This window comes from Babylonia areolata, chromosome 11 (genome assembly GCF_041734735.1).
Source record: "Babylonia areolata isolate BAREFJ2019XMU chromosome 11, ASM4173473v1, whole genome shotgun sequence".
Lineage (NCBI taxonomy): Eukaryota > Metazoa > Mollusca > Gastropoda > Neogastropoda > Buccinidae > Babylonia > Babylonia areolata.
Genome location: NC_134886.1, coordinates 39,395,378 through 39,417,025, shown reverse-complemented (window position 1 = coordinate 39,417,025; position 21,648 = coordinate 39,395,378). Strand labels below are relative to the sequence as shown.

Sequence of the window (21,648 nt, the reverse complement as noted above, 5' to 3'; positions counted from 1 at the left end):
GCCACAACTACAAATACTGCCACTGTTGCTGCTGTTTGTGTTTGGCCTGCCTGAGAGATTGCAGCAGGGCTATCCCAGGTAGCAGGGCTATCCCAGGCATAGTAGTGTATACCTACTTTTATGTTGCCTGGGCTGGGATCGCTACTGACCTGTTGCTTGTTCTTTCCCGAACCCCTCCCCTCCAGGGCCCCAACACACAGTCCATCAGGCTGCTGAAGCTGATCAACGAGTCAGGAAAGCTGCACATGGTGCCCGCACTGCTCAACGAGCTCTACGTCATCAGGTTCGCCATCTGCGCCCAGAACGCCACGGAAGATGACGTCAACTACGCCTGGGACGCCATTTCCGCTCTGGCTACCGAGCTGTTAGCTGGACAGCGAGACAGCAGCAAGGAGGGCGGAGGAGGAGAGGCCGGCACGAGCTCCGAGAGCGTGGCCGATCTGGACGACGAGGTCTTCAACACGGATTTCGACGATGAGTTCATCTTCGACAACCAGCGCTGTCACGTGAGGCGCTCGCACCAGCAGCGGAGTCTCTTCTTCAAGATGGTGTCGGACCCCAAGTCCTATCACCCCCGCGTCCTGCGGTTGCCAGGCGGGAGGCAGAGGAGCTACTCCTTGGACAGTCACGACGGCGCGGCTCCGGTGAGTGCTCCTGCCCACAAGACAGTGGAGAATGGCCACCTGCCCAACGGGGGTCCATCACACGAGTGATTTGCTGGCAATCCCAAGTCTAGCCGGGCTGTGACTGTCTCGAAACGGGAATTACAAAGCTCGGAGGATATGCTCAGAGAGCATTTTTGATCTGACAATTATGGATGGGTACTGCTCTTTTTGCTTTTTGTTTTATTACTTTCTGTTCCTTTATATATATATATATATATATATATATATATATATATATATATATATATATATATATATATATATATTCAATTCTTAGAAAATCGAAAATATTTACGTAAGGAATGCTTGCATCATGATGTTAGAATCATTCAACATATAAATGATATCAGGATAGGCAAGCCATGCAAATGCTCCCCAGTTCATCACTTGACCTTCTCCCCGAGACAACATCAGTTTTACCCAAACTCCCCCAGTCGCCCAGTCCTCTCACGAAGTTGTAAATGAATTTACTGACTAGTATCATTCCTTTGTCTGCATGCATTCCGGCCCAGCTTTTTTAATTTTTTAATTTTTAAACCGACACCCCCCCCCCCCCCCCCCACACACACAAAATATCACCTTTCTGCCCAAACCTTGTATGAAGTTGTAAAACGGGTAAACTGGTTTGATTTGTTTGTTTGTCTGTCTGCATGCGGAAATCACGATCTGGGCAATCAGTGTGGTTTTACTAAGGCGTTTTGGTATTTGTTTAATTAAGCAGTATGCTTTGCAGGGGTTCGAAGTAAGTTCAAAGCTGTCTTGTGACTTCTGTGAGCTTGAATCCACAGGATATCCCATCGGTTGAACATTTCAGACACACATTGAGACTCTTCACTTAGAAAAGCAAACGCATTCACTCAGAATCGTTGATAAATAACGAAATAACTAAATAAATCGGACAAAGCGTAAGAAATCGCAATCCACCTGAGAAATCCAAAATATCCTCACCCTGTTTCTGGAAATTCACTGTATGTGTTGTTTATCAGACTGCTAAAACCTGACAGGACATGTATATATAGATATACCTAAAGAATTGATCTTTCATTCTGATTCTATACTTTATTTACCTGCTCGGTTGGTGACTTTATGCTTTATTGGTTTACAAAGATTGGTACAATGCTGGACTGGCCGAATGATTGGTGTTTAGATCAATAATGTTTGTAGATTGACTCACTGAACGGTAATATTATACAGCGGTACCAAAAACACCAACAACCACACACACACACACACACACACACACACACACACACACACACAAAGATAACTCAAGGTTATCAACCCTGTGAAAATGGTTGAGGTGGATTATTTTCAGGAATTCTGTAAAAAGATTCAGTGAGGTGGTATTTAACAAACAGAGAGAAAGGAAAATGACATGACGAAGTAAGATTTGTATGCTCTGAGGAAAATGTCGATGTATCTATGCCACCCCCCCCCCCCCCTCCCATTTCCATCTTTCCCATCAGTTGTTTTGTTCCATGCCAAGCTGTAATGAGTAATATGCAATATTGTATCAATATGACTATTGTCATACGATCTTTCTCTGTTTCTCCCTCTGTCTGTCTGTCTGTCTGTCTCTTTCTCTTCCACTGTCTGTCTCTCCTTTTGTCCTGTTCCCTATTATAAAAGGATGGAAATGTGCATAATACATCAGTCTAACAATTGTAATAGTTATAAGATGATCTCTCTCTCTCTCTCTCTCTCTCTCTCTCTCTCTCTCTCTCTCTCTCTCTCTCTCTCAGCAATGCTGGAAATGACAAAAAAGATCTCAGTTGTCTTATTGAAACCTTGTTTCATTTATTTTGTCCCAATAGATTCAATTGTTCACCAGGCTGTTTGTTATGATATATATATCGGTATGCAAGTGACCCCGATGATACTTAGGAAGATTGTACATTTCTTTGTATGACCCATAACAATAGCGTTCCTGAATTGTCATGGATTTTATTTTTGGGGAAAACTCGCAAGATATCATCTGTGGGACTTCACTGAACAGAAATCTTTGCAGACTTTTCAAGCTCAGTTCTTCATTGGAGTGAAATGCCGATGTCAAGAACGTTGCTCTTACCCTGGGGTGAAATAACTATCTGCAGACGTTTGTAATTTAAGTCTACATTGGAGAAAAATGTGTACCGATGCTAAAAACGCAATTCCTGGATTGGACAGACAGTTTGACATAGGTTTAGAACGTGGCTCTTAAATTGGATTAAATAAAATCTTTCCAGACGTTTACAACTTACTTTTCACTCAAAACGTATGCAAAGCTTTCTCTTTAAAATTTAAAGGATTGTGCGTTGTTCTGTGTCGAGAGCTTGTTCGCAAGATATTCCATTTATGCTTTCATGTTAGAAACAAGCAGCAGCTTGCAACAATGACTATGAATACATTTAGCATTTTTTTCTGTTTCTGAACTGGAAAGTTTTTATCACCGTGACTTTGTCCTTCTTATATATATTCTGGTGTCTAAATATCTGTCATTGTACAATCATTACATTATATTATTTGTTATAAGTGCTGTGATCACGTGTGTGAGTGTGCGTGCGTTCGTGCATGCGTGTTTGTGTGTGCGCACGCGCAATTTGGAAACGTTACTTTTCTCCATGCCAATACACAATTGTTACTGCATTTCATGTAAAATTGTCAGCATGTTATGCCAGTTGTAATATCTCCCAATGTATAAAACAAGGGTCGCATTTAAACTGAAAATCAAAATGGCTTTCTAAAACAGAATAATCAGAATTGAAGGCACTGAAAAGTGTGTACATGTCAGTTTTGATTGTGTGTGTGTGTGTGTGTGTGTGTGTGATAGAGTTTCCAGTTGTGTCTTACCTTTTCTTTCAAAATTTCGTATTTATGTGTGTCCATCGATGCAGGGGTCCCACTCATAAGGTTTGTTTGAATAAATGGAGAGTAACACCACCCCTCCACACACACCCCCCTCCCCACTTTTTTTTAAATCCCTAAATTTATCAAAGGGGTACACGTGTCATTGTTTTAAATGTTTGGTGATTAGTCTGTACATTTGCCAGTTTGTCACCTGTACAGTTGCCGCTTTGTTACCTGTAAATTAATTTTGTCATCTGTATAGTTGGGAGTTTGGCGGCTGTACATCTGCCAGTTTGTAGTCTCTACAGGTAGCGGGTTGTTGTCTGTATAGTTGCCAGTTTGTCATCTGTATGCTTGCCAGTTTGTTGACAGTACATTTGCCAGTTTCTCGACTTTACAGCTACTGGCAGATTGCTGTCTGTACAGTTGCCAGTTTGTCATCTGAACAGTTGCCAGTTTTTCTTCTGTAGTGGTTGCCAGTTTGTCATCTGAATGGCTGCCAGTTTGTCATCTGAATGGCTGCCAGTTTGTCATCTGAATGGCTGCCAGTTTCTCTGCTGTACAGTTGTCAGTTTTTGTCTGTTCGGTTGATAGTGCGTCATCTGTACTGTTGCCAGTTTAAGTGCGTTGGGTTACGCTGCTGGTCAGGCATCTGCTTGGCAGATGTGGTGTAGCGTATATGGATTTGTCCGAACGCAGTGACGCCTCCTTGAGCTACTGAAACTGAAACTGAAATTGCCAGTTTACCTGTAAGGTGTGTTTTCTGGTCTACACAAGGTTGCCTGCTTGTCATTTGTTGGGCCATGTTCATTTGTTATTTGTCCTGTTGTTGTTGTTTTTTGTTTTTTTTTTTTGCAAGGATGAGTTTCTTTTGTTATCTGTATGGTTGTCAGTTCCGTATCTTTATGGCTGGAAGTTTATTTGTCCCTATTACATCTAGCTGCATTATTACATTGCGTAAATGCATACACAAGCACATACACACACATGGGCATGTACACAAAAGCAAAGTACACAGTCACAAGCACAGCTTTTTTCTTTTTCAGAAAATTTTATTATGCACACTTTCTGTAACTACAAATCAATAACAAAGATATAATCATCAAAAGAAAAAGAAGATTTATCACTAACCTGTTCACAACTGAGATTTAAAAGGACAATAAGGTTTCATTAAAATGTAAAAAATTGCCCATTTCAAAATACAACTATTTAAAAATAATCAACAGCTGTATTTTAGAAAAAAGAATAGCTGGTGTTCTTGCATATCACTTTAAAATTTTAAAGACAATACAGCTTCATAAAAAAGTAAAACTGCCAATTTCTTCATTTCACCCCAAGTACCTACAACTGAAAACCAAACAACAACAACAATTAACAACTTTTTTTTTTTGAGAAAAAAGACCATTTTCAAATTTCTTTTCAAATACATTTAATGTAAAAAAAAAAAAAAAAAAAAAAAAAAAAAGAGAAAGAAATAAGAAAAAAAGGATGATAAACCTCCCTTTTAAGCTGGTCAACTTTCTTAATTCAACTTTCTTGATTACAAAAAAACAAAGGTAAGTAACTGACTTCTATGTAACTTAAGAAAAACCAAAGAAAGATAAAGAAAATGTCTTTCAAGCACAAACGCTCCCCCCAAAAAACAACAACAACAACAACAAAACAACACAACAACAAAGGAATGAATACACCTCCTATTCAAAATCTACACAATATTGTTCACAATATTGCAATGTTTATATCAAGACAGCAAAAGAAGCGATGACAAAAGAACAATGGCACTCCTCCGCTTCCAGACAATGTTTTCCTCTCTCACGTTCCCAATCACTTTCCAACGATGAACCCACAACCCATATATCTCTTTGCGGTCTTAACCCTTGAACGAAACCACGCCCAAAATGTCCTGTGGAGAAATGCGTGACAGAAGCGTCGACTTCATCTGCAGTTCCAAACCAGAGGCATGGCCCCCGAAAACTCTTTGGCATACCGTTTCCATGGTCAGCCCTTCCAGCCAATGGGACATCTCCTTGCGTCGGCGGAGAAAGCTGGAAACCTTCTGGTCCTGCTGGCTGAAGGGACATAACTCTGCAGGGCCCCAGAGGAACAGCTCCAGACATGTCGCGGCCACTGCTGCGCTGGGTCGCTGCAAAGGGGGGGGGAGAGAAAAAAGAAGATGTTGAATGTAAATGAAAGCTTTTACACGAAATTTCATCACTGACAATTCATCTCCAAGATTAAATTTTAAATATATTAATATATTATTGATTATTATTGCCCAATCGAAGGAGAACTCAACACTCTGTAGCACATCCGGCCAGTTGGGATACCATTTAGCGACTGGCCCAAAACAGACGAGTTGTGGATCTTAGTTGCTGCCAAACATGCAAAAAAAAAAAAGGCGTAACGGTCAATACTGGTAAGTAATTGCCTAACTGACCATACAATAAACCATATCAACTGATAAACGAAAAAAAAAAAAAAAAATCTGACCACATGGCAAACTTTATCTGTGCTAACAATGTTCCCTGACTTAACTCAAACAAAATTCTTGTTGAAAGGCAAAAACACTGTTTATAGTTAATATCATATTCATAGAAGTGTTTCTATGTTTGTTCTTGTGTGGCTTGTTTCCCTATAATACCCAAAGTTCTGCATGGAGAGCAGTTTATCCAGGAATTCCCTGTGACCCTAGAGGTAGCTGTGAATGAATGCAGGACTCAAAAAGAGGTGTGGCATACCCAGCATGCACACCCCAGAACAGAGTATGGCTGCCTACATGGCCGGGTAAATAATCAAAATGATCAAACACTTGAACTGTTACATGTCTATATGGGTATATGTGTGCGTGACTGAAACCTGATTGAATGACACAGGAAACGAATGATGAGTGCCCAGTGGCAACCATCAGTCGGCTCTACCCAGGTGGGCAGCCTGTTTCGCAAATGACTCTGTGTAAAGTGCTTAGAGCTTGGTCACCGACTGAGGATAGGTGCTTTACAAGTATCCATATTATTATCATTATCATCACGTTTTGTGCTTTTACAGATTACAGAATACTTTATTATCTCAACAAGAGAAATTCATTTGTGGTGTAAAACACATAAACAATACACAGAAATTACAGTCATTCAACATGTATACCTGTAAGGTGTGTTTTTAGACCAGACCAGCTTGGCAGCCATGCTGTAAACTTTGTGAAGTCTTGAACTGAAAGCGAATTTGAGATGCACTCTACCAACATACCCCAGGCTTGCCGAGGTCAGTGTACACAAACAGAAATTCACATGACCAGCAAAGACCATGTCAGGGGGTAGAGTCTAGAGATTTTTTTTTTTTTTTTCCAGTGTGTTACTTCTGCCTCTCACGTCAGCTGATGTGGTGCGGCATATCATGGACCAGTTTGCATGCCCCGATGCCCCGGCTGAAAATACACTCAGAACCTTTTGTTTGGCCACCTGTGCAGTTAGGTGGTATGGACACATCTCCCGATCATCTGGTCTTGCCAAAACGTTCCTGCAAGGCACCATACAGGGAGGCAGAAGGAGAGGACGGCAGAAGAAGAGATGGGAAGACGACATCCGGGGGTGGACAGGCTTGACGCTCGGTGACGCCCTGAGGAAATCAGAAAACCGTGAAGAGTGGAGAGGGGTGGTGGTCAGGTCAGCAGCGGTGCCCCAACGGTCTGAACCCAGACTACGGGAGAGGTGAGGTGAGGTGAGGCAGTTACAACAAGTACAACAAGTGCACTCTCGAAAGAGGAGTGGAAAGAAACAGCTTCACCCTGTGACATCTCATACTGAAGAGCAGGGCTGCATCCATAATGGAAATAAAGGTCCCTGAAGCAGAAACCTATTTAAAAAGATCCTCTGATTACCTCCTAGACATACGAGCGGGCATTATTTTCACAACTACCTACATTGCAGTAGAAATCGTCAAGCCCACAGTCATGACTTTCGAGGTCACTGACAATGAATGCAGGATGGGGACAGGGTGTTATTCCTCCCCTGAAACTCCAGCAGACAGCTCCAGCAGACATCACATTATGACGGACAGATTCCCATGTGTCAGCCACTTCGGCTGTGAAAAAAAAAAATCACCCTGAGATGCCTGGTGACAGGATGAGGGGAAGGGGTGCGTGGATGAAAACCAAGGAGAGTTCTGCAAACGTACCTCTGAAGGGTTCCTTTTCAGTATCCCTTCCACTAGCTTCACCACCACCTCAGGGGTGTTGCCTGCCAGACAGATAATAATAATGATAATAACAATAATAATAACACCAACAATGGGTATATACAATGAACTCTACCTCCACAATAATAATAATAATAATAACAATGGGCATAATTAACTAACTGACACACACACACTCACACTCACACACACATCATGTTAGGCACTGGTCCAGCCATATATGCGACAGATGAAAAAATTCCACACTCACGACCTGACCAAGTTCACAGCCAAAGGGTTACATGCATCACATACATTCTATGCCCTCAATAATCACAACCTACCGGGGAAGAAACCCGACTTAGAAGATTTAAAGCCACTGGCCCAAATCTTCTCTGCACAACTCAACAGTTTATATGTCTGAAGGAAAACAGGTACAGGAGACCTGGCCTGCATGTCTGGGCTGTTATACTGAAAAGTGTGTGTGTGTGCTGTGTGTGTATGTGTGTGTGACCTGGGCTGTGTGTCAGGGCTGTAAGACTGAAAAGCGTGTGTGTGTGTGTGTGTGTGTGTGTGTGTGTGTGTGTGTGACCTGGGCTGTGTGTCTGGGCTGTAATACTGAAAAGTGTGTGTGTGTGTGTGTGTGTGTGTGTGTGTGTAGTGTGTGTGTGTGTGTGTGTGTGTGACCTGGGCTGTGTGTCTGGGCTTAAGACTGAAAAGCATGTGTGTGTGTGTGTGTGTGTGTAGTGTGTGTGTGTGTGTGTGTGTGTGTGTGTGTGTGTGTGTGTGTGTATGTGTGTGTGTGTGTGTGTGACCTGGCCTGCTTGTCTGGGCTGTAATACTGAAAAGTGTGTGTGTGTGTGTGTGTGACCTAGGCTGTGTGTCAGGGCTGTAAGACTGAAAAGCGTGTGTGTGTGTGTGTGTGTGTGTGTGTGTGTGTGTGTGTGCTTGCATGTGTGTCAGTGTGCATGATTGTGTGAGTGCACAGTTTTTCTTTCTTTCAGTGTGCTGGGTTTATATGAAGATAAGGTATCTGCCTTTTTTTCCCTTTTACAGCAGATGTGGTGTAGCATATATGGATAAGTCTTCATGCTTTGACACCTCCTTGAAGCTGTAAATGGGCTGGGCTGAACTGGTGGTTTTAAGTACTTAGTACTATGTTTGCTCAGCATCAAGAATTTTTTCTGATTCTATGGAATTACAGGAGACTTAGGAAAATTCTTACTGCAAAGCAAACCTACCGTTTCTGACATCACTGGTGCAACTTGGGCCCAGTTCTTCAGACTATGAAGATTTGACAAAATGAGAAAAAAAAAACAGAGTTAAAAACAGAGGGAAAGAAGACTGTAATACAAAGACTGATACTGATCTAAATCTTCATGCACAGCCTCAGTTTCTGAGACCATTCCATTTTCTTCAGACCCGAATGCAACTTTCATGGACAGCACAGCATCAGTTACTGACAGACCATCAAGTTTTCTTCAGACCCCAACACAGCTTTCATGACCATCATACACCCGCCCCAGAGGGAGAGGGAGGAACTAACTCATGGTATTTGTTGCTGAGGGGTTTGTTTTCTTTCGGTTTTTTTTTGTGCATTTGGTTTGGTTTTAAGTCAGCTTACCTGGCAACTTTGGAAGGTCCTTCTCAGAGTAGACCCGGGAATTTAAGCCACTGTAGAAGGGGTTTTCATCGCCAAAGATCTCATACGCCAGAGTGCCTGCTGTCCACAGGTCCGCTTTGGAGTAGTCCAGAACGCTGTCAGGCCCCGCCTCTGCACACTTGATTTCCGGCGCCATCAGAGCGCTGTTGCCTCCCCTGTCTATTTCAGCGGTTGTGTAGGGGAGCCAGAGGCCGTGGTGTATGTCAGCCAGACAGCTGCCGAAATCGCTGATCGCCAAGTGGGGGGAATCTTTTTTTTTTTTTTTTTTTTTTTTTTTCAGAAAAGACAGAAAACAGCCTCGTTTTATACTCATGAACTGAGCTATCAAATGAATACAAACACACATATAGATCTATAGCTATATCTATATCTCTACACAAACATATGTACATATATATATATATATATATATATATAGAGAGAGAGAGAGAGAGAGAGAGAGAGAGAGAGAGAGAGAGAGAGAGAGAAAGAGAGACAGAGATCCATAATTAAAAAAAAAAATCTTATTTATTCATTCCTTTTTAACAAGCAGAAAAACAACAATGAAGTGCTGGCTTGATGGCTGACAATCATAAGGGTATCCTGTGAAAAAAAAAAGATTCAAGTATTTTTTTTTTCCTTTTTTACACCTTTCTAGGGTGTGGAGGATAAAATAACTTGTACAAGTCAAATCACGCATAAATTCAGTCCTATCACGTCAAAAATGAAGCAAAGTTGTTGGAGTGGGGCGGTATACCCTCCACCTTGTCTCAATCATGACACAAGGCAGATGGGGAAGGCAGGGTGCACCACGATAGCAGCAGAGTATCAGACGCTCTATTCTGTATGGTTGGACACCCTATTCTGTATGGTCAGACACCCTATTCTGTACAGTCAGACACCTATTCTGTACAGTCAGACACCCTATTCTGTACAGTCAGACACCCTATTCTGTACAGTCAGACACCTTCTTCTTCTTCTGCGTTCACTCGTATGCACATGAGTGGGCTTTTAAGTGTATGACATAGATTACAGGATCTTTAACGTGCGTATTTGATCTTCTGCTTGCATATACACACGAAGGGGGTTCAGGCACTAGCAGGTCTGCACATATGCTGACCTGAGAGATCGTAAAAATCTCCACCCTTTACCAACCCTCAGATTGACAGTCCAACGCTTCAACCACTCGGCTATTGCGCCCATCAGTCAGACACCTATTCTTTTCAATATGTCAGTCAGTCATGTCTGAGCATGACCAACAGAACAGCAGAAGAGGCAACTACTGCCCCAACTATCTGGGCTAGGATCCGATAACGGTGGAGTGGGTGTGGTAGCCCAAATTACATCCCCACTTTTTCAGCCATAGAGGACTGGAGGACTGTAAATGTTAGGATGGTCCCCAAAGGCCAATTAGCCCCCCCCCCCCCACTAAAAATACTACCACAAGCTAACCTGTTCCGTCAGAGAGATCCACCAGCACGTTGTTGCCCTTCAGGTCGCGGTGTGCTATCCCGTGACTGCCCAGGTGAGCCACGCCCTCCAGCAGCTGGGCGAAAAGCAGGCAGCGTGTGCGCACGTCCACAGGATGGGCCGACAGGAACTCGCTCAGAGTCATGGAGTACCTGGCAATCAGAGAGACACAGGTCACCAACACTGACCCAGATGCCCTTTCCAAAGTACGACAGGCTGAAAGCATACACGCTGTATGTATCCAGGCCATCAGACAGGCTGAAAGTATACACGCTGTATGTATCCAGAACATCAGGTTAAAAATATACACGCTGTGTGTATCCAGGCCATCAGGCCATCAGACAGGTTAAAAGTATACACACTGTATGTATCCAGGCCATCAGACAGGCTGAAAGTATACACGCTGTATGTATCCAGGCCATCAGACAGGTTGAAATTATACATGCTGTATGTATCCAGTCCATCAGACAAGCTGAAAGTATACACGCTGTATGTATCCAGGCCATCAGACAGGTTAAAATTATACATGCTGTATGTATCCAGTCCATCAGACAGGTAAAAAGTATACACGCTGTATGTATCCAGGCCATCAGACAGGTAAAAAGTATACACGCTGTATGTATCCAGGCCATCAGACAGGTTTAAAGTATACATGCTGTATGTATCCAGGCCATCAGACAGGCTGAAAGTATACATGCTGTATGTATCCAGGCCATCAGACAGGTTGAAATTATACAAGCTGTATGTATCCAGTCCATCAGACAAATTGAAAGTATACACGCTGTATATATCCAGGCCATCAGACAGGCTGAAAGTATACACGCTGTATGTATCCAGGCCATCAGACCAGCTGAAAGTATACATGCTGTATGTATCCAGGCCATCAGACCAGCTGAAAGTATACACGCTGTATGTATCCAGGCCATCAGACAGGCTGAAAGTATACACGCTGTATGTATCCAGGCCATCAGACAGGCTGAAAGTATACATGCTGTATGTATCCAGGCCATCAGACAGGCTGAAAGTATACATGCTGTATGTATCCAGGCCATCAGACAGGCTGAAAGTATACACGCTGTATGTATCCAGGCCATCAGACAGGCTGAAAGTATACACGCTGTATGTATCCAGGCCATCAGGTTAAAAGTATGCATGCTGTATGTATCCAGGCCATCAGACAGGCTGAAAGTATACACGCTGTATGTATCCAGGCCATCAGACAGGCTGAAAGTATACATGCTGTATGTATCCAGGCCATCAGACAGGTTAAAAGTATACATGCTGTATGTATCCAGGCCATCAGACAGGCTGAAAGTATACATGCTGTATGTATCCAGGCCATCAGACAGGTTAAAAGTGTACATGCTGTATTTATCAAGCTTTGTGACACCAAAGGATGTTCCTCAACAGAAGAAGCTCTTGGAATGACACTCAGTTCATGCTCCACAAAGTCATCTGCTGTGCATGCCGATTTGCTTCCTCTGCGAACAAGTCCTTCAAGTGATCAGTGACAAAGAGCGTGAAAAATAAAAACATGCTTCCCGTCTTCTGTATTTTCAGCATTGGATTTCATGAAAAGATGAACGCATAGAGACACACTCAGTGTTCTCACTCATAACTTTACACACACACACACATACACAGACACTCAGTAATCTCACTGTTAACTTCACACACACACACACACACACACACACACACACACACACACACACAGTCAGTATTCTCACTCATAATTTCATACACATGCACACACACAGTATTCTCACACATAACTTTACATACACACACAAACACACACACTGTATTCTCACTCATAACTTCACACACACACACACACACACACACACACACACACACACACACACACAGACTCAATATACTCACTTTTTCATCACCAGAAACATGGTGGCGTTCCTCCCAAATCCCCCCTCTTTGTTGAGCCGAGGGGGCAGAGCAGAAGGGTACCATGTGGAGCCCTCTGGGAGATCAGGGGTTTGATCCACAAACACATCGTACATGGTGACAATGTTGGGGTGAGGTGGCAACTTTTTCGTCACTGGAAGGCTGCTGGAAACCAGATGAGTGTGAAGAATTTATATCTTATATCATGCAAATTAGTTTCTTAAAAAAAAAATTGAAAAAAACAAAAAATCTGATATGGCAACCAATGGCAAATTTTTGGGCATCAAACAACTGTCTGTCATGTGAAGGTTATTATGATGATTACCAAACAAGTTAGTGCAATGTTTCCCGACTGCCAAATAATTATAAACAACAACAGAACAGTGGCAATAACAACAAAATCAATAACAATAATTATAAGCTTCAAGTCTAACTGCTGGCCATGCATGACTTGACTTGACCAAACTTGACTGGATTGGACAAGAGCTAGTCTAGTCTGGACTGCACTATACTAGATTGGACTAGAGACTAGACTAGATTGGACCAGGCTGGACTGGGTTGGACCAGACTTGACTAGACCAGAGACCAGAGACCAGACCAGACCGGACCGGACTGAACTGAACTAGAGACTAGACAAGGCTACACTTGGCTCATCTGGACTTACCAGTGCGCCCCGTTAGACGATGGTGACGGGCGGGACTGGGCGGGGAGGGTTTCCTTGACCATGGCGGAGAGGATGTGGTCAGCCTTGGACTCCACGCCGTAGTTGTACATCATCTTAACTGCCAGAGGGAAGTCTCCCCCACCCCCACCCCCCTCTTCCTGCAGGTTGGGGGCTGGCTCAAGGTCCTCTGTCATCATGCTGCTGTCGTTGTCCACAGGTCCTAGGTAAAAAAAAAAAAAAAAAAAAAGAAAAAAAAAGAAAAAAAGTTTAACCACCAGTGCCAGCTATGTCAACAGTGTTCCACAATATAGCAGAAAAAAGTTTCTGCCTGACTGAACATGCCTGTGTGGTCCTGAATATTTTGTCAATGTCACCACACAAAAAAAGTTTTTGAGTTGCTTGGGTACATAGGGATACACTGTTTCCTAATTCACTGCTCAAAAATATGTACGATGTATTGTTATGATTCACAACAATCACATGTAGTACTGAAAACTGAAGCTGGTGCCATCTCCCCCCTGCCCTTGTGGACAGGAAGACCAGGCAGCAGAGCACATTCTCCTTCTTCTTCTTCTGCGTTCACTCGTATGCACACGAGTGGGCTTTTACGTGTATGACCGTTTTTACCCCGCCATGTAGGCAGCCATACTCCGTTTTCGGGGGTGTGCATGCTGGGTATGTTCTTGCTTCCATAACCCACCGAACGCTGACATGGATTACAGGATCTTTAACGTGCGTATCTGATCTTCTGCTTGCATATACACACGAAGGGGGTTCAGGCACTAGCAGGTCTGCACATATGTACTGACCTGGGAGATCGTAAAAATCTCCACCCTTTACCCACCAGGCACCGTCACCGTGATTTGAACCCGGGACCCTCAGATTGACAGTCCAACGCTTTAACCACTCGGCTATTGCGCCCGTCGTGCATTCTCCAAGACAAAAGACAAAATGTGTGGCCTGTCGAAACTCCTCCCCACTAGTGACCAAACTATTATGACAACCAAGAAGAGCTAGAGAAAACATTCATTCACCGGAACTGGACTGATGATGCAGCTGTGATGAAGTTATGATTCACAAATCACATGGCTTATGTAGGTCACTATTCAGCAGTCACACAGATGTTCAGAAATATGTTGGTCACACAGACACACACACAGATTCGTTGTCTACAATACCAACTCAAATTCAATTAGTTTCTGTTCTTGCTGATTTTTTTTTTTTTTTTTTTTTTTTTGCCAGCTTGGAATGTAGAAATTAAAACCTGTCAATGCTACAGTCTAACTAACACCAAATTTCCATAAAGGAGAAAAAGTAGTGACTCTGTTTTACATAAAAAATGACCTCCAGAAATATTTTGTTTCCATTTCTGCCCTGTGCATCAGTCCACTGCACTCAATGACAATTTGGCAGCACAGCCATCAGTTATCAACACCATTAAAAGACAGCATAAGACCACCCACTACAATTCTAACACCTTACTGACATTCAGTGGCGAGTTAAAGTAAAAGTAATGTCTGAAGTGTTCTACATCAGGGACCAGAGCAACAGATGCTGGGAGTGATTTTCTCCAACAGTCCTCAGCAACAGATGCCAAGTGTGGATTACACCAACTGTCCTCAGCAACAGATGCCAAGTGTGGATTACACCAACTGTCCTCAGCAACAGATGCCAAGTGTGGATTACACCAACTGACCTCAGCAACAGATGCTAAGTGTGAATTACACCAACTGTCCTCAGCAACAGATGCTAAATGTGAATTACACCAACTGTCCTCAACAACAGATGCCAAGTGTGAATTACACCAACTGTCCTCAGCAACAGATGCTAAGTGTGATCACACCAACTGTCCTCAACAGATGCTAAGTGTGAATTACACCAACTGTCCTCAGCAACAGATGCCAAGTGTGAATTACACCAACTGTCCTCAGCAACAGATGCCAAGTGTGAATTACACCAACTGTCCTCAACAACAGATGCCAAGTGTGAATCACACCAACTGTCCTCAACAACAGATGCCAAGTGTGAATTACACCAACTGTCCTCAGCAACAGATGCCAAGTGTGGATTACACCAACTGTCCTCAGCAACAGATGCTGAGTGTGATTAACTGCAACTGACATCAGCAACAGATGCTAAATGTGAATTACACCAACTGTCCTCAACAACAGATGCCAAGTGTGAATCACACCAACTGTCCTCAGCAACAGATGCCAAGTGCGGATTACACCAACTGACCTCAGCAACAGATGCTAAGTGTGATTAACTCTGACCTCAGCAACAGATGCTGAGTGTGATTAACTGCAACTGACCTCAGCAACAGATGCTAAGTGTGATTAACTCTGACCTCAGCAACAGATGCTGAGTGTGAATTATTCCAACTGGCCTCAGCAATCTCTCTGAGGAAAAAAAAAATTCTGGTTATTATGATCAGACCTTCACTCCTGATTACAACATTCCCGTAACCATACCAGAAGACAGACAAGAAGCCACAGCAATAACACCCTGAGGATCATACCAAGGGACATGCTGGAATCTAAGGAAGGCACAGTGACATCGGTGGCAGACCCGCCACTTCCTGTGTGGGCGCTGTCCTGCTGGAGTCCTTCGGCATTTCCTGTTTCTGGCAGCCAGCTTCTGACCGTCGACCAGCTGAACTCTTCCAGGTCTGTGGGGAAAGAACAGAAAACGCATGGCTGCACAAACTATAGGACACTCTTTATTTTACGCTCTCTTGAAAAAACAACAACAAAAAACAATCAAAAAAAGATTGTGACTAGCAACTATTTGTTGTGTTCAGGCAGGATTTTTCTCCTTTACATTCTATCAAGGAATTTTTTTTTCCTAAAATTACGTTTATCTAACATACTTTACTGTAACCCACCAGTACAGACTCCAGCAGGGAGTCCGATTCCCGTCCTGTGCAAGTAGCCTTGGCCGATAATCTCCCGGAAGTAGGTTACCTCCCCTCTGTATCCCTGACTAGCTTCCTCATTCTTTTGCCTAATGTCACCACTCACTGTGATGGACATCTAAATTAAAGGAACAGCCACATTCACCCACATCCACACACACACACACACACACAAACACACACACACACAAACTCACATGTATATACACACACACACTCTCTCTAGAACTCTCTCATACACACACTGTACACACACAGACACACTGTACACACACACACACACACACACACACACACACACACACAATCAGTACACACCAGGCAGGGACTCCAGACCGTCTTCATCACCAGCCAAGATGACAAAGTCACTGTCGAATTCATCAGACTCAGAGCCGCCATCCTCTGCAGATGTTATGGGAGACAGGCGGTACAGGACCCATCCTTCTAGGCTCTCCTCGCTTCCACTGTCCTCTTCATCCTCACTGATGATACTGATGTCGTCATCTTCGTCGTCAGTGGATTCGGTGAGCGATGGTTGGTTACAGTCTGTGAGGAAAACAAAAGGGTAGCAGCTTAGTCAATTTCAATAATAAATTCCGAACATATCCGAAAGCCTGCTTTTCCATGACAATGAATAAAAACAACTGAATCAATAAAGTTATTGTCACGTGATACAGAAGTATTTTTATTCTCTTTTTAGAAGACTGTCTTGTCTGATGTATCATGCATGCATGTGTGTCAGCTTATCTATTGTGCATATTTTTTAATATATCATCATATGTGGTTATAATAAATTACAAGAGCAGGGATACAACTGGCGACTTCAGTGAAACCTAGAAAATTCAGACTTTTTTTTTTTTAGTTCTATGATACATCATTTCTAAATTTCTGAGGCTGATGCCAATATTGTTACAATTACTTGTCAACAGATGCAGTGTACAATTCCACAACATAAGGTGGCAACATTCTGGCAGGGCTGACAATGTCAATGAATCATCACTGATTTCACTGAGGCAGTTTCCAAGCATCTGATGACACCTAAGACTACCTGATGGTAGAGACAGTGAAAGGGGAGTGACAGCAAAGAAGAAGTTGATCAGGAAAGAGAAGGAGCACTAAAGTTTGGGAGAGCAAGGAGGTGGAGATGGGAAGAATGGAACGAGGAAAAAAAACTAAAAAAAGAAGAAGAATAACATAGAGGAAGAGTCATGGAATAGAATGAAAAGGAGGATAAGCAGTATATCTATCAGGCAAGGAAGGTGTTGGGAGGAAGGGGGGTGGGGTGCAAGAAGTGGATAAGTGTTTTATTTTGTGTGTGTTTTTTTTCTTTTTTGTTTTTGTTTTTTTTACTCCACAAATAGTATCCATAAAAAAAACAACAAAAACACAACAACACCAAAACAGACAAAGTTATATTTTTCCAGCATTGTGCTTCCTACCTCTCAGGCTGCTCTCATCTGACGAGGATTCTGCTGGAGCCTCTACACTCTCCTGCAGGTGACTGATGTCACTGCTTTCATCCGAGGATGGTTCAGTTGGACTCTCCACGCTTTCTGACAGCCGGTCAACACTGGTTTCTTTGGCTTCCTCTCTCTCATCTTCCTCTTTAGCTGCAAAGCAAAGAAGTGGAAAAGTCTGACTTCCAAATTTACGCAACATAAACAAGCAAATAAACAAACAGAAACAACAACAACAACAACAACCGCAAGTTCGTTTTCTGTTGTTCTGTTGTTGTTTCAGAGATATATATATATATATATATATATATATATATATATATATATATATATATATATATATCTTTCTTAAAGTTAAACCAGTGCAAAAGTGCATACTGTGCACATATGGCATGCAATAACTGACTGTGCCAAACTAGAACATTTTTGTGTCGTTTCATCTGTTTACTTTTGATCAAACAATACCAATTTATCCAAGTTGTCTTCACTGGCGTTTTTTTGTTGTTTTTTTTGTATGTGTTTTTTTTTGTTGTTTTTTGTTTTGGTCATGCTATTCAAGGTGTTGGAGAATCCCTCACATGTTGTGTTACTAATTTTATTCAGTAATAATGCGCAAATGCATGCAAGGACTTGAAGAAGCATAGTCAAGACTGAGGAAAAAATACTGCCTTTTTTAATTTTTTTAAACATAGTTTTAGTCATCCAATAATCATGGTACATTGAATTTTGATATGTGGTCAATTATACTGAAAGCAATAGATCATTACTGTCAAAATTGGATTAATCTTGTGGTTAAATGAAAAAAAAAACCCACTATTGCTGATACTTAGAAATGAAGAATCAAAAGTTTACAAATTTAAATTTTAAAAAAGTGTGTGTGTGCATGAGTGTGTGTTAAGCGATCATCTTGTTTTTGGTTGAATACAGAGATCGCCTTGTTTTAGTTTGAACTCTGAAACATGGACCAAGATGATGTGGTGAATGGCCCACATATACATATATATTTCAATAAATTTGCCACAAACCAGGATCAGCGCCAGCAGGCCTGGCCTCAAAGACAGCGGCGTTGCATCCCTGACCAATCAGCTGCCCCAGATGCAGGCTCTGAAGGGAGAAGTACTGACCGTTTGCCTCCACTCTCTTCTCCTTCCCTCCATACTGCCGAAACAGGTCCTGCGCAACAAACCACAAAATTACCAGGGTTCCAACAGAGTGTGCATGTATAGCGTGCGTTGTATACTACACTCTGTGATGCACCATACAGCTACATAAGCTGCATCCAATAGTTTTGCAATGTTACAAAAAAGTAAATATTAACAGGGTGTTAACTCTTTCCATACGAACGGCGAAAGAGACGACGTTAACAGCGTTTCACCCCAATTACCATCATCAAAATATTGCAAGCGGAAGGCTCTTATACTGAAGACGTGAATATTGACAAAGAATACCACAATTCTGATGACGGAAGCTAAAGGTTGGGTCATTCAGACACCCACTGGACATCCGAGGGGTCTGTGTAGAGGAGAAGAGAGGACTGGCCGTACTGAGTGAGTTAATGACCAGGGACCATGTAATTTTATGCATACAACAGTCTGAAATTTATATAAATAAATAAATTAATCTAATATAGTACTTACCTAACAAAGTGTTACTGAGAAAATTGATTCAAACCTGCACACCCCCCACGATAACTCAGATCATCTTTGAATTCATGGTGGCTACTTGCTCCATGGGTTAAAATCTGATCCTTCGGTGATTTTTCCTTTTCTTATTCAGCTCCATCTGTCTGGAACAGTTTACCTCACGACCTTTGCCACTCTCCCTCATTTCAATCTTTTAGAAATGTCTGAAATCACATCTTTTTCAAAACGCCTATCTATATACCTTCCATAACTCTTCAGTTATAAGCCATGCAAACTCTCTCTCTCTCTTGGTGTGTGTGTGTGTGTGTGTGTGTGTGTGTAATTATCATTATGTAGTTTAATATGCATAGTCTCTCAATCTGTTTCATACTGTTGAGAGTTAAATCATGATTTTTCTTCTTCCTTTTGTGAGTTGTTGCGCTTGAGTGCCTGCGTTTGTGCATATGTGTGTGTTTAATGTTTATTGCAAAGCACTTTGACCTGTCTGTAAGGGAGGAAAGCACTCAACAAATGTATTTGCATTTTATTTCTTTTTATCACAACAGATTTCTCTGTGTGAAATTCGGGCTGCTCTCCCCAGGGAGAACACATCGCTACACTACAGTGCCACCCATTTTTTGGGTATTTTTTCCTGTGTGCAGTTTTATTTGTTTTTCCTATCGATAATGTCCATATCATTATCATTACTAAGTGGTGGTCAGTTCCTGGTAGTCAAAATGCATCCCACAACACAAAACCTCACTATCTATATATATGTACTATAATGTAGTCTTAGAAGTAAGATCATGAATATTTATCATTGTGCATTTCCAAGATGAGCACAGTAAATTGAGGCGACAACTGGTGACAGTCAACATCAGTGATGAGAGAAAAACACAAAAGTTGTCAATACTGTTTAAAAATTGTCAGATACTTTTCAAGATGTAGATTCATAACATCTCTGTTTTAGTGCATGTGTGAACATATGAGTATGTGTATATATGTCTATGTGAGTGTGTTTTTGGAGATGCGTATGTGTGTGCATGCAAGTGTGTGTGTGTGTCTGTGTGTGTGTGTGTGTGTGTGTGTGTGTGTGTGTGTGTGTGTGTGTGTACTTTGTGTGTGTGTGTGTGTGTGTGTGAATGTATTCTCTGTGTGTGTGTGTGTGTGTGTGTGTGTGTGTGTGTACTTTGTGTGTGTGTGTGTGTGTGTGTGAATGTATTCTCTGTGTGTGTGTGTGTGTGTTTGTGTGTGTGTGTGTGTGTGTGCCACTGTGTGGCACAATGCCAATGTCTGCATACCACATTTACATACTGTATGCACAAGCATTACAATGCACTCTTCTTCAGCTATCAGAAGAATGATAAACGTGGACAGTCATACTGAATAGATCAGTAAACACTGCATTCCTTTTTAACAAGGAAGAGCCAATCTTACCCGAATTCCCGAACACAAGACGTCATCTGTCTCCGATTTCTTGTCCAGAGAAGCGCCGAGTCCCAGACCAACGAAAGCGAACACCGGGACTTTCTTGGCATCACGGATCAGTCGGAGAGCAGCCTGTTTTCTGGCCTCGGCAGCCTGTGTCTTCCAGACTTGCTTGGGAAACAGGCCACCGATTAGTCGTCTGCTTGCGCTCTCGTCAACCTTGACTGCTTGACTGTGCAGACTCCATGTTGGTTTGGGGATCTCTCGCACAGTTGTCGATTCTATTTCTTTTTGCAGAACTCTCCGCAGAACTTTCTTCCCTGTTTTGACCAGTCTGGCGAACAAATTGTCGCCAACAGCCGTGGCTTGGGCCCACATGGGGCCCGCCACTTTGAACATGGTTAATCAGTCGGAGTAAATCTTACTGTTGTTGTTAAGTTCGGTCTCGTCGATGTTGTTGTGGTCCAAAACAAGTTTCTTTTTCTGGGTATTTACGTCATTTGTGTTGATGGTGGTTTCTGCGCATGCGCTGTTTGATGCGAATATTTCTTAAGAGTGGCGCCCCCCTTGTAGTTTCAGTTTCTCCTGGTGTCACATGATTGTGAAACTGCACATTATGCAGAGCTTTTATGAGGCAGTTGCGCGTGCAGAGCTATGAAATCCAGGCATTTGTAAGACATTGGTCTATGTTACAGGTTACTTTTTTTCCTCTCAGAATGGAATATCCAAGTTATGATTCTCACACACACACACACACACACACACACACACACACACACTCGCCAGCCCCATCCACATGTAATATGCAGCTTCTGTTCAAACGTGTGTGTGTGTGTGTGTGTGTGTGTGTGTGTGTGTGTGTGTGCGCGCGCGCGCATGATGTAA

The 21,648-nt window shown here is 42.5% G+C and overlaps 2 protein-coding genes across 3 annotated transcripts in view; one reads left to right on the top strand and one right to left on the bottom strand.

Annotated features, from left to right (window-relative positions):
• Positions 1 to 713, top strand: part of LOC143287243 (aromatic-L-amino-acid decarboxylase-like) — a 37,482-nt gene extending 36,769 nt beyond the window's left edge. The window contains exon 13 of the mRNA XM_076595188.1: positions 186 to 713. Within this exon, the coding sequence (XP_076451303.1) occupies positions 186 to 713 (528 nt within the window). The remainder of the gene's footprint in view (positions 1 to 185) is intronic.
• A 3,809-nt stretch (positions 714 to 4,522) lies between these two features.
• LOC143287723 (uncharacterized) lies at positions 4,523 to 21,252 on the bottom strand. 2 transcript variants are annotated; one of them, XM_076595961.1, is made up of 11 exons: positions 20,773 to 21,252; positions 18,739 to 18,886; positions 17,696 to 17,866; positions 16,575 to 16,802; positions 15,861 to 16,010; positions 13,343 to 13,562; positions 12,661 to 12,843; positions 10,756 to 10,925; positions 9,286 to 9,573; positions 7,662 to 7,723; positions 4,523 to 5,634 (listed from the first exon to the last, which is right to left on the bottom strand). In XM_076595961.1, the coding sequence occupies exons 1-11, from the start codon at positions 21,160 to 21,162 to the stop codon at positions 5,362 to 5,364; spliced, it is 2,283 nt and encodes a 760-aa protein (XP_076452076.1). In that variant the 5' UTR covers positions 21,163 to 21,252; the 3' UTR covers positions 4,523 to 5,361. The 2 variants fall into 2 exon arrangements, with proteins under 2 accessions (XP_076452076.1, XP_076452077.1); XM_076595962.1 differs by having other exon boundaries at positions 12,661 to 12,840.
• Between the last annotated feature and the right edge of the window lie 396 nt (positions 21,253 to 21,648).

What these genes read in the sequence shown, in the direction of transcription:
- LOC143287723 (XM_076595961.1), bottom strand. Translation starts at nt 21,162, where the DNA reads ATGTTCAAAGTGGCGGGCCCCATGTGGGCCCAAGCCACGGCTGTTGGC. An exon ending in ATGTTTCTGGTGATGAAAAA is followed by an intron (nt 10,926 to 12,660) that starts GTGAGTATATTG and finishes TCTGATTGCCAG; the next exon opens with GTACTCCATGACTCTGAGCG. An exon ending in GGATCTCTCTGACGGAACAG is followed by an intron (nt 9,574 to 10,755) that starts GTTAGCTTGTGG and finishes AAAAAAAAAAAG; the next exon opens with ATTCCCCCCACTTGGCGATC.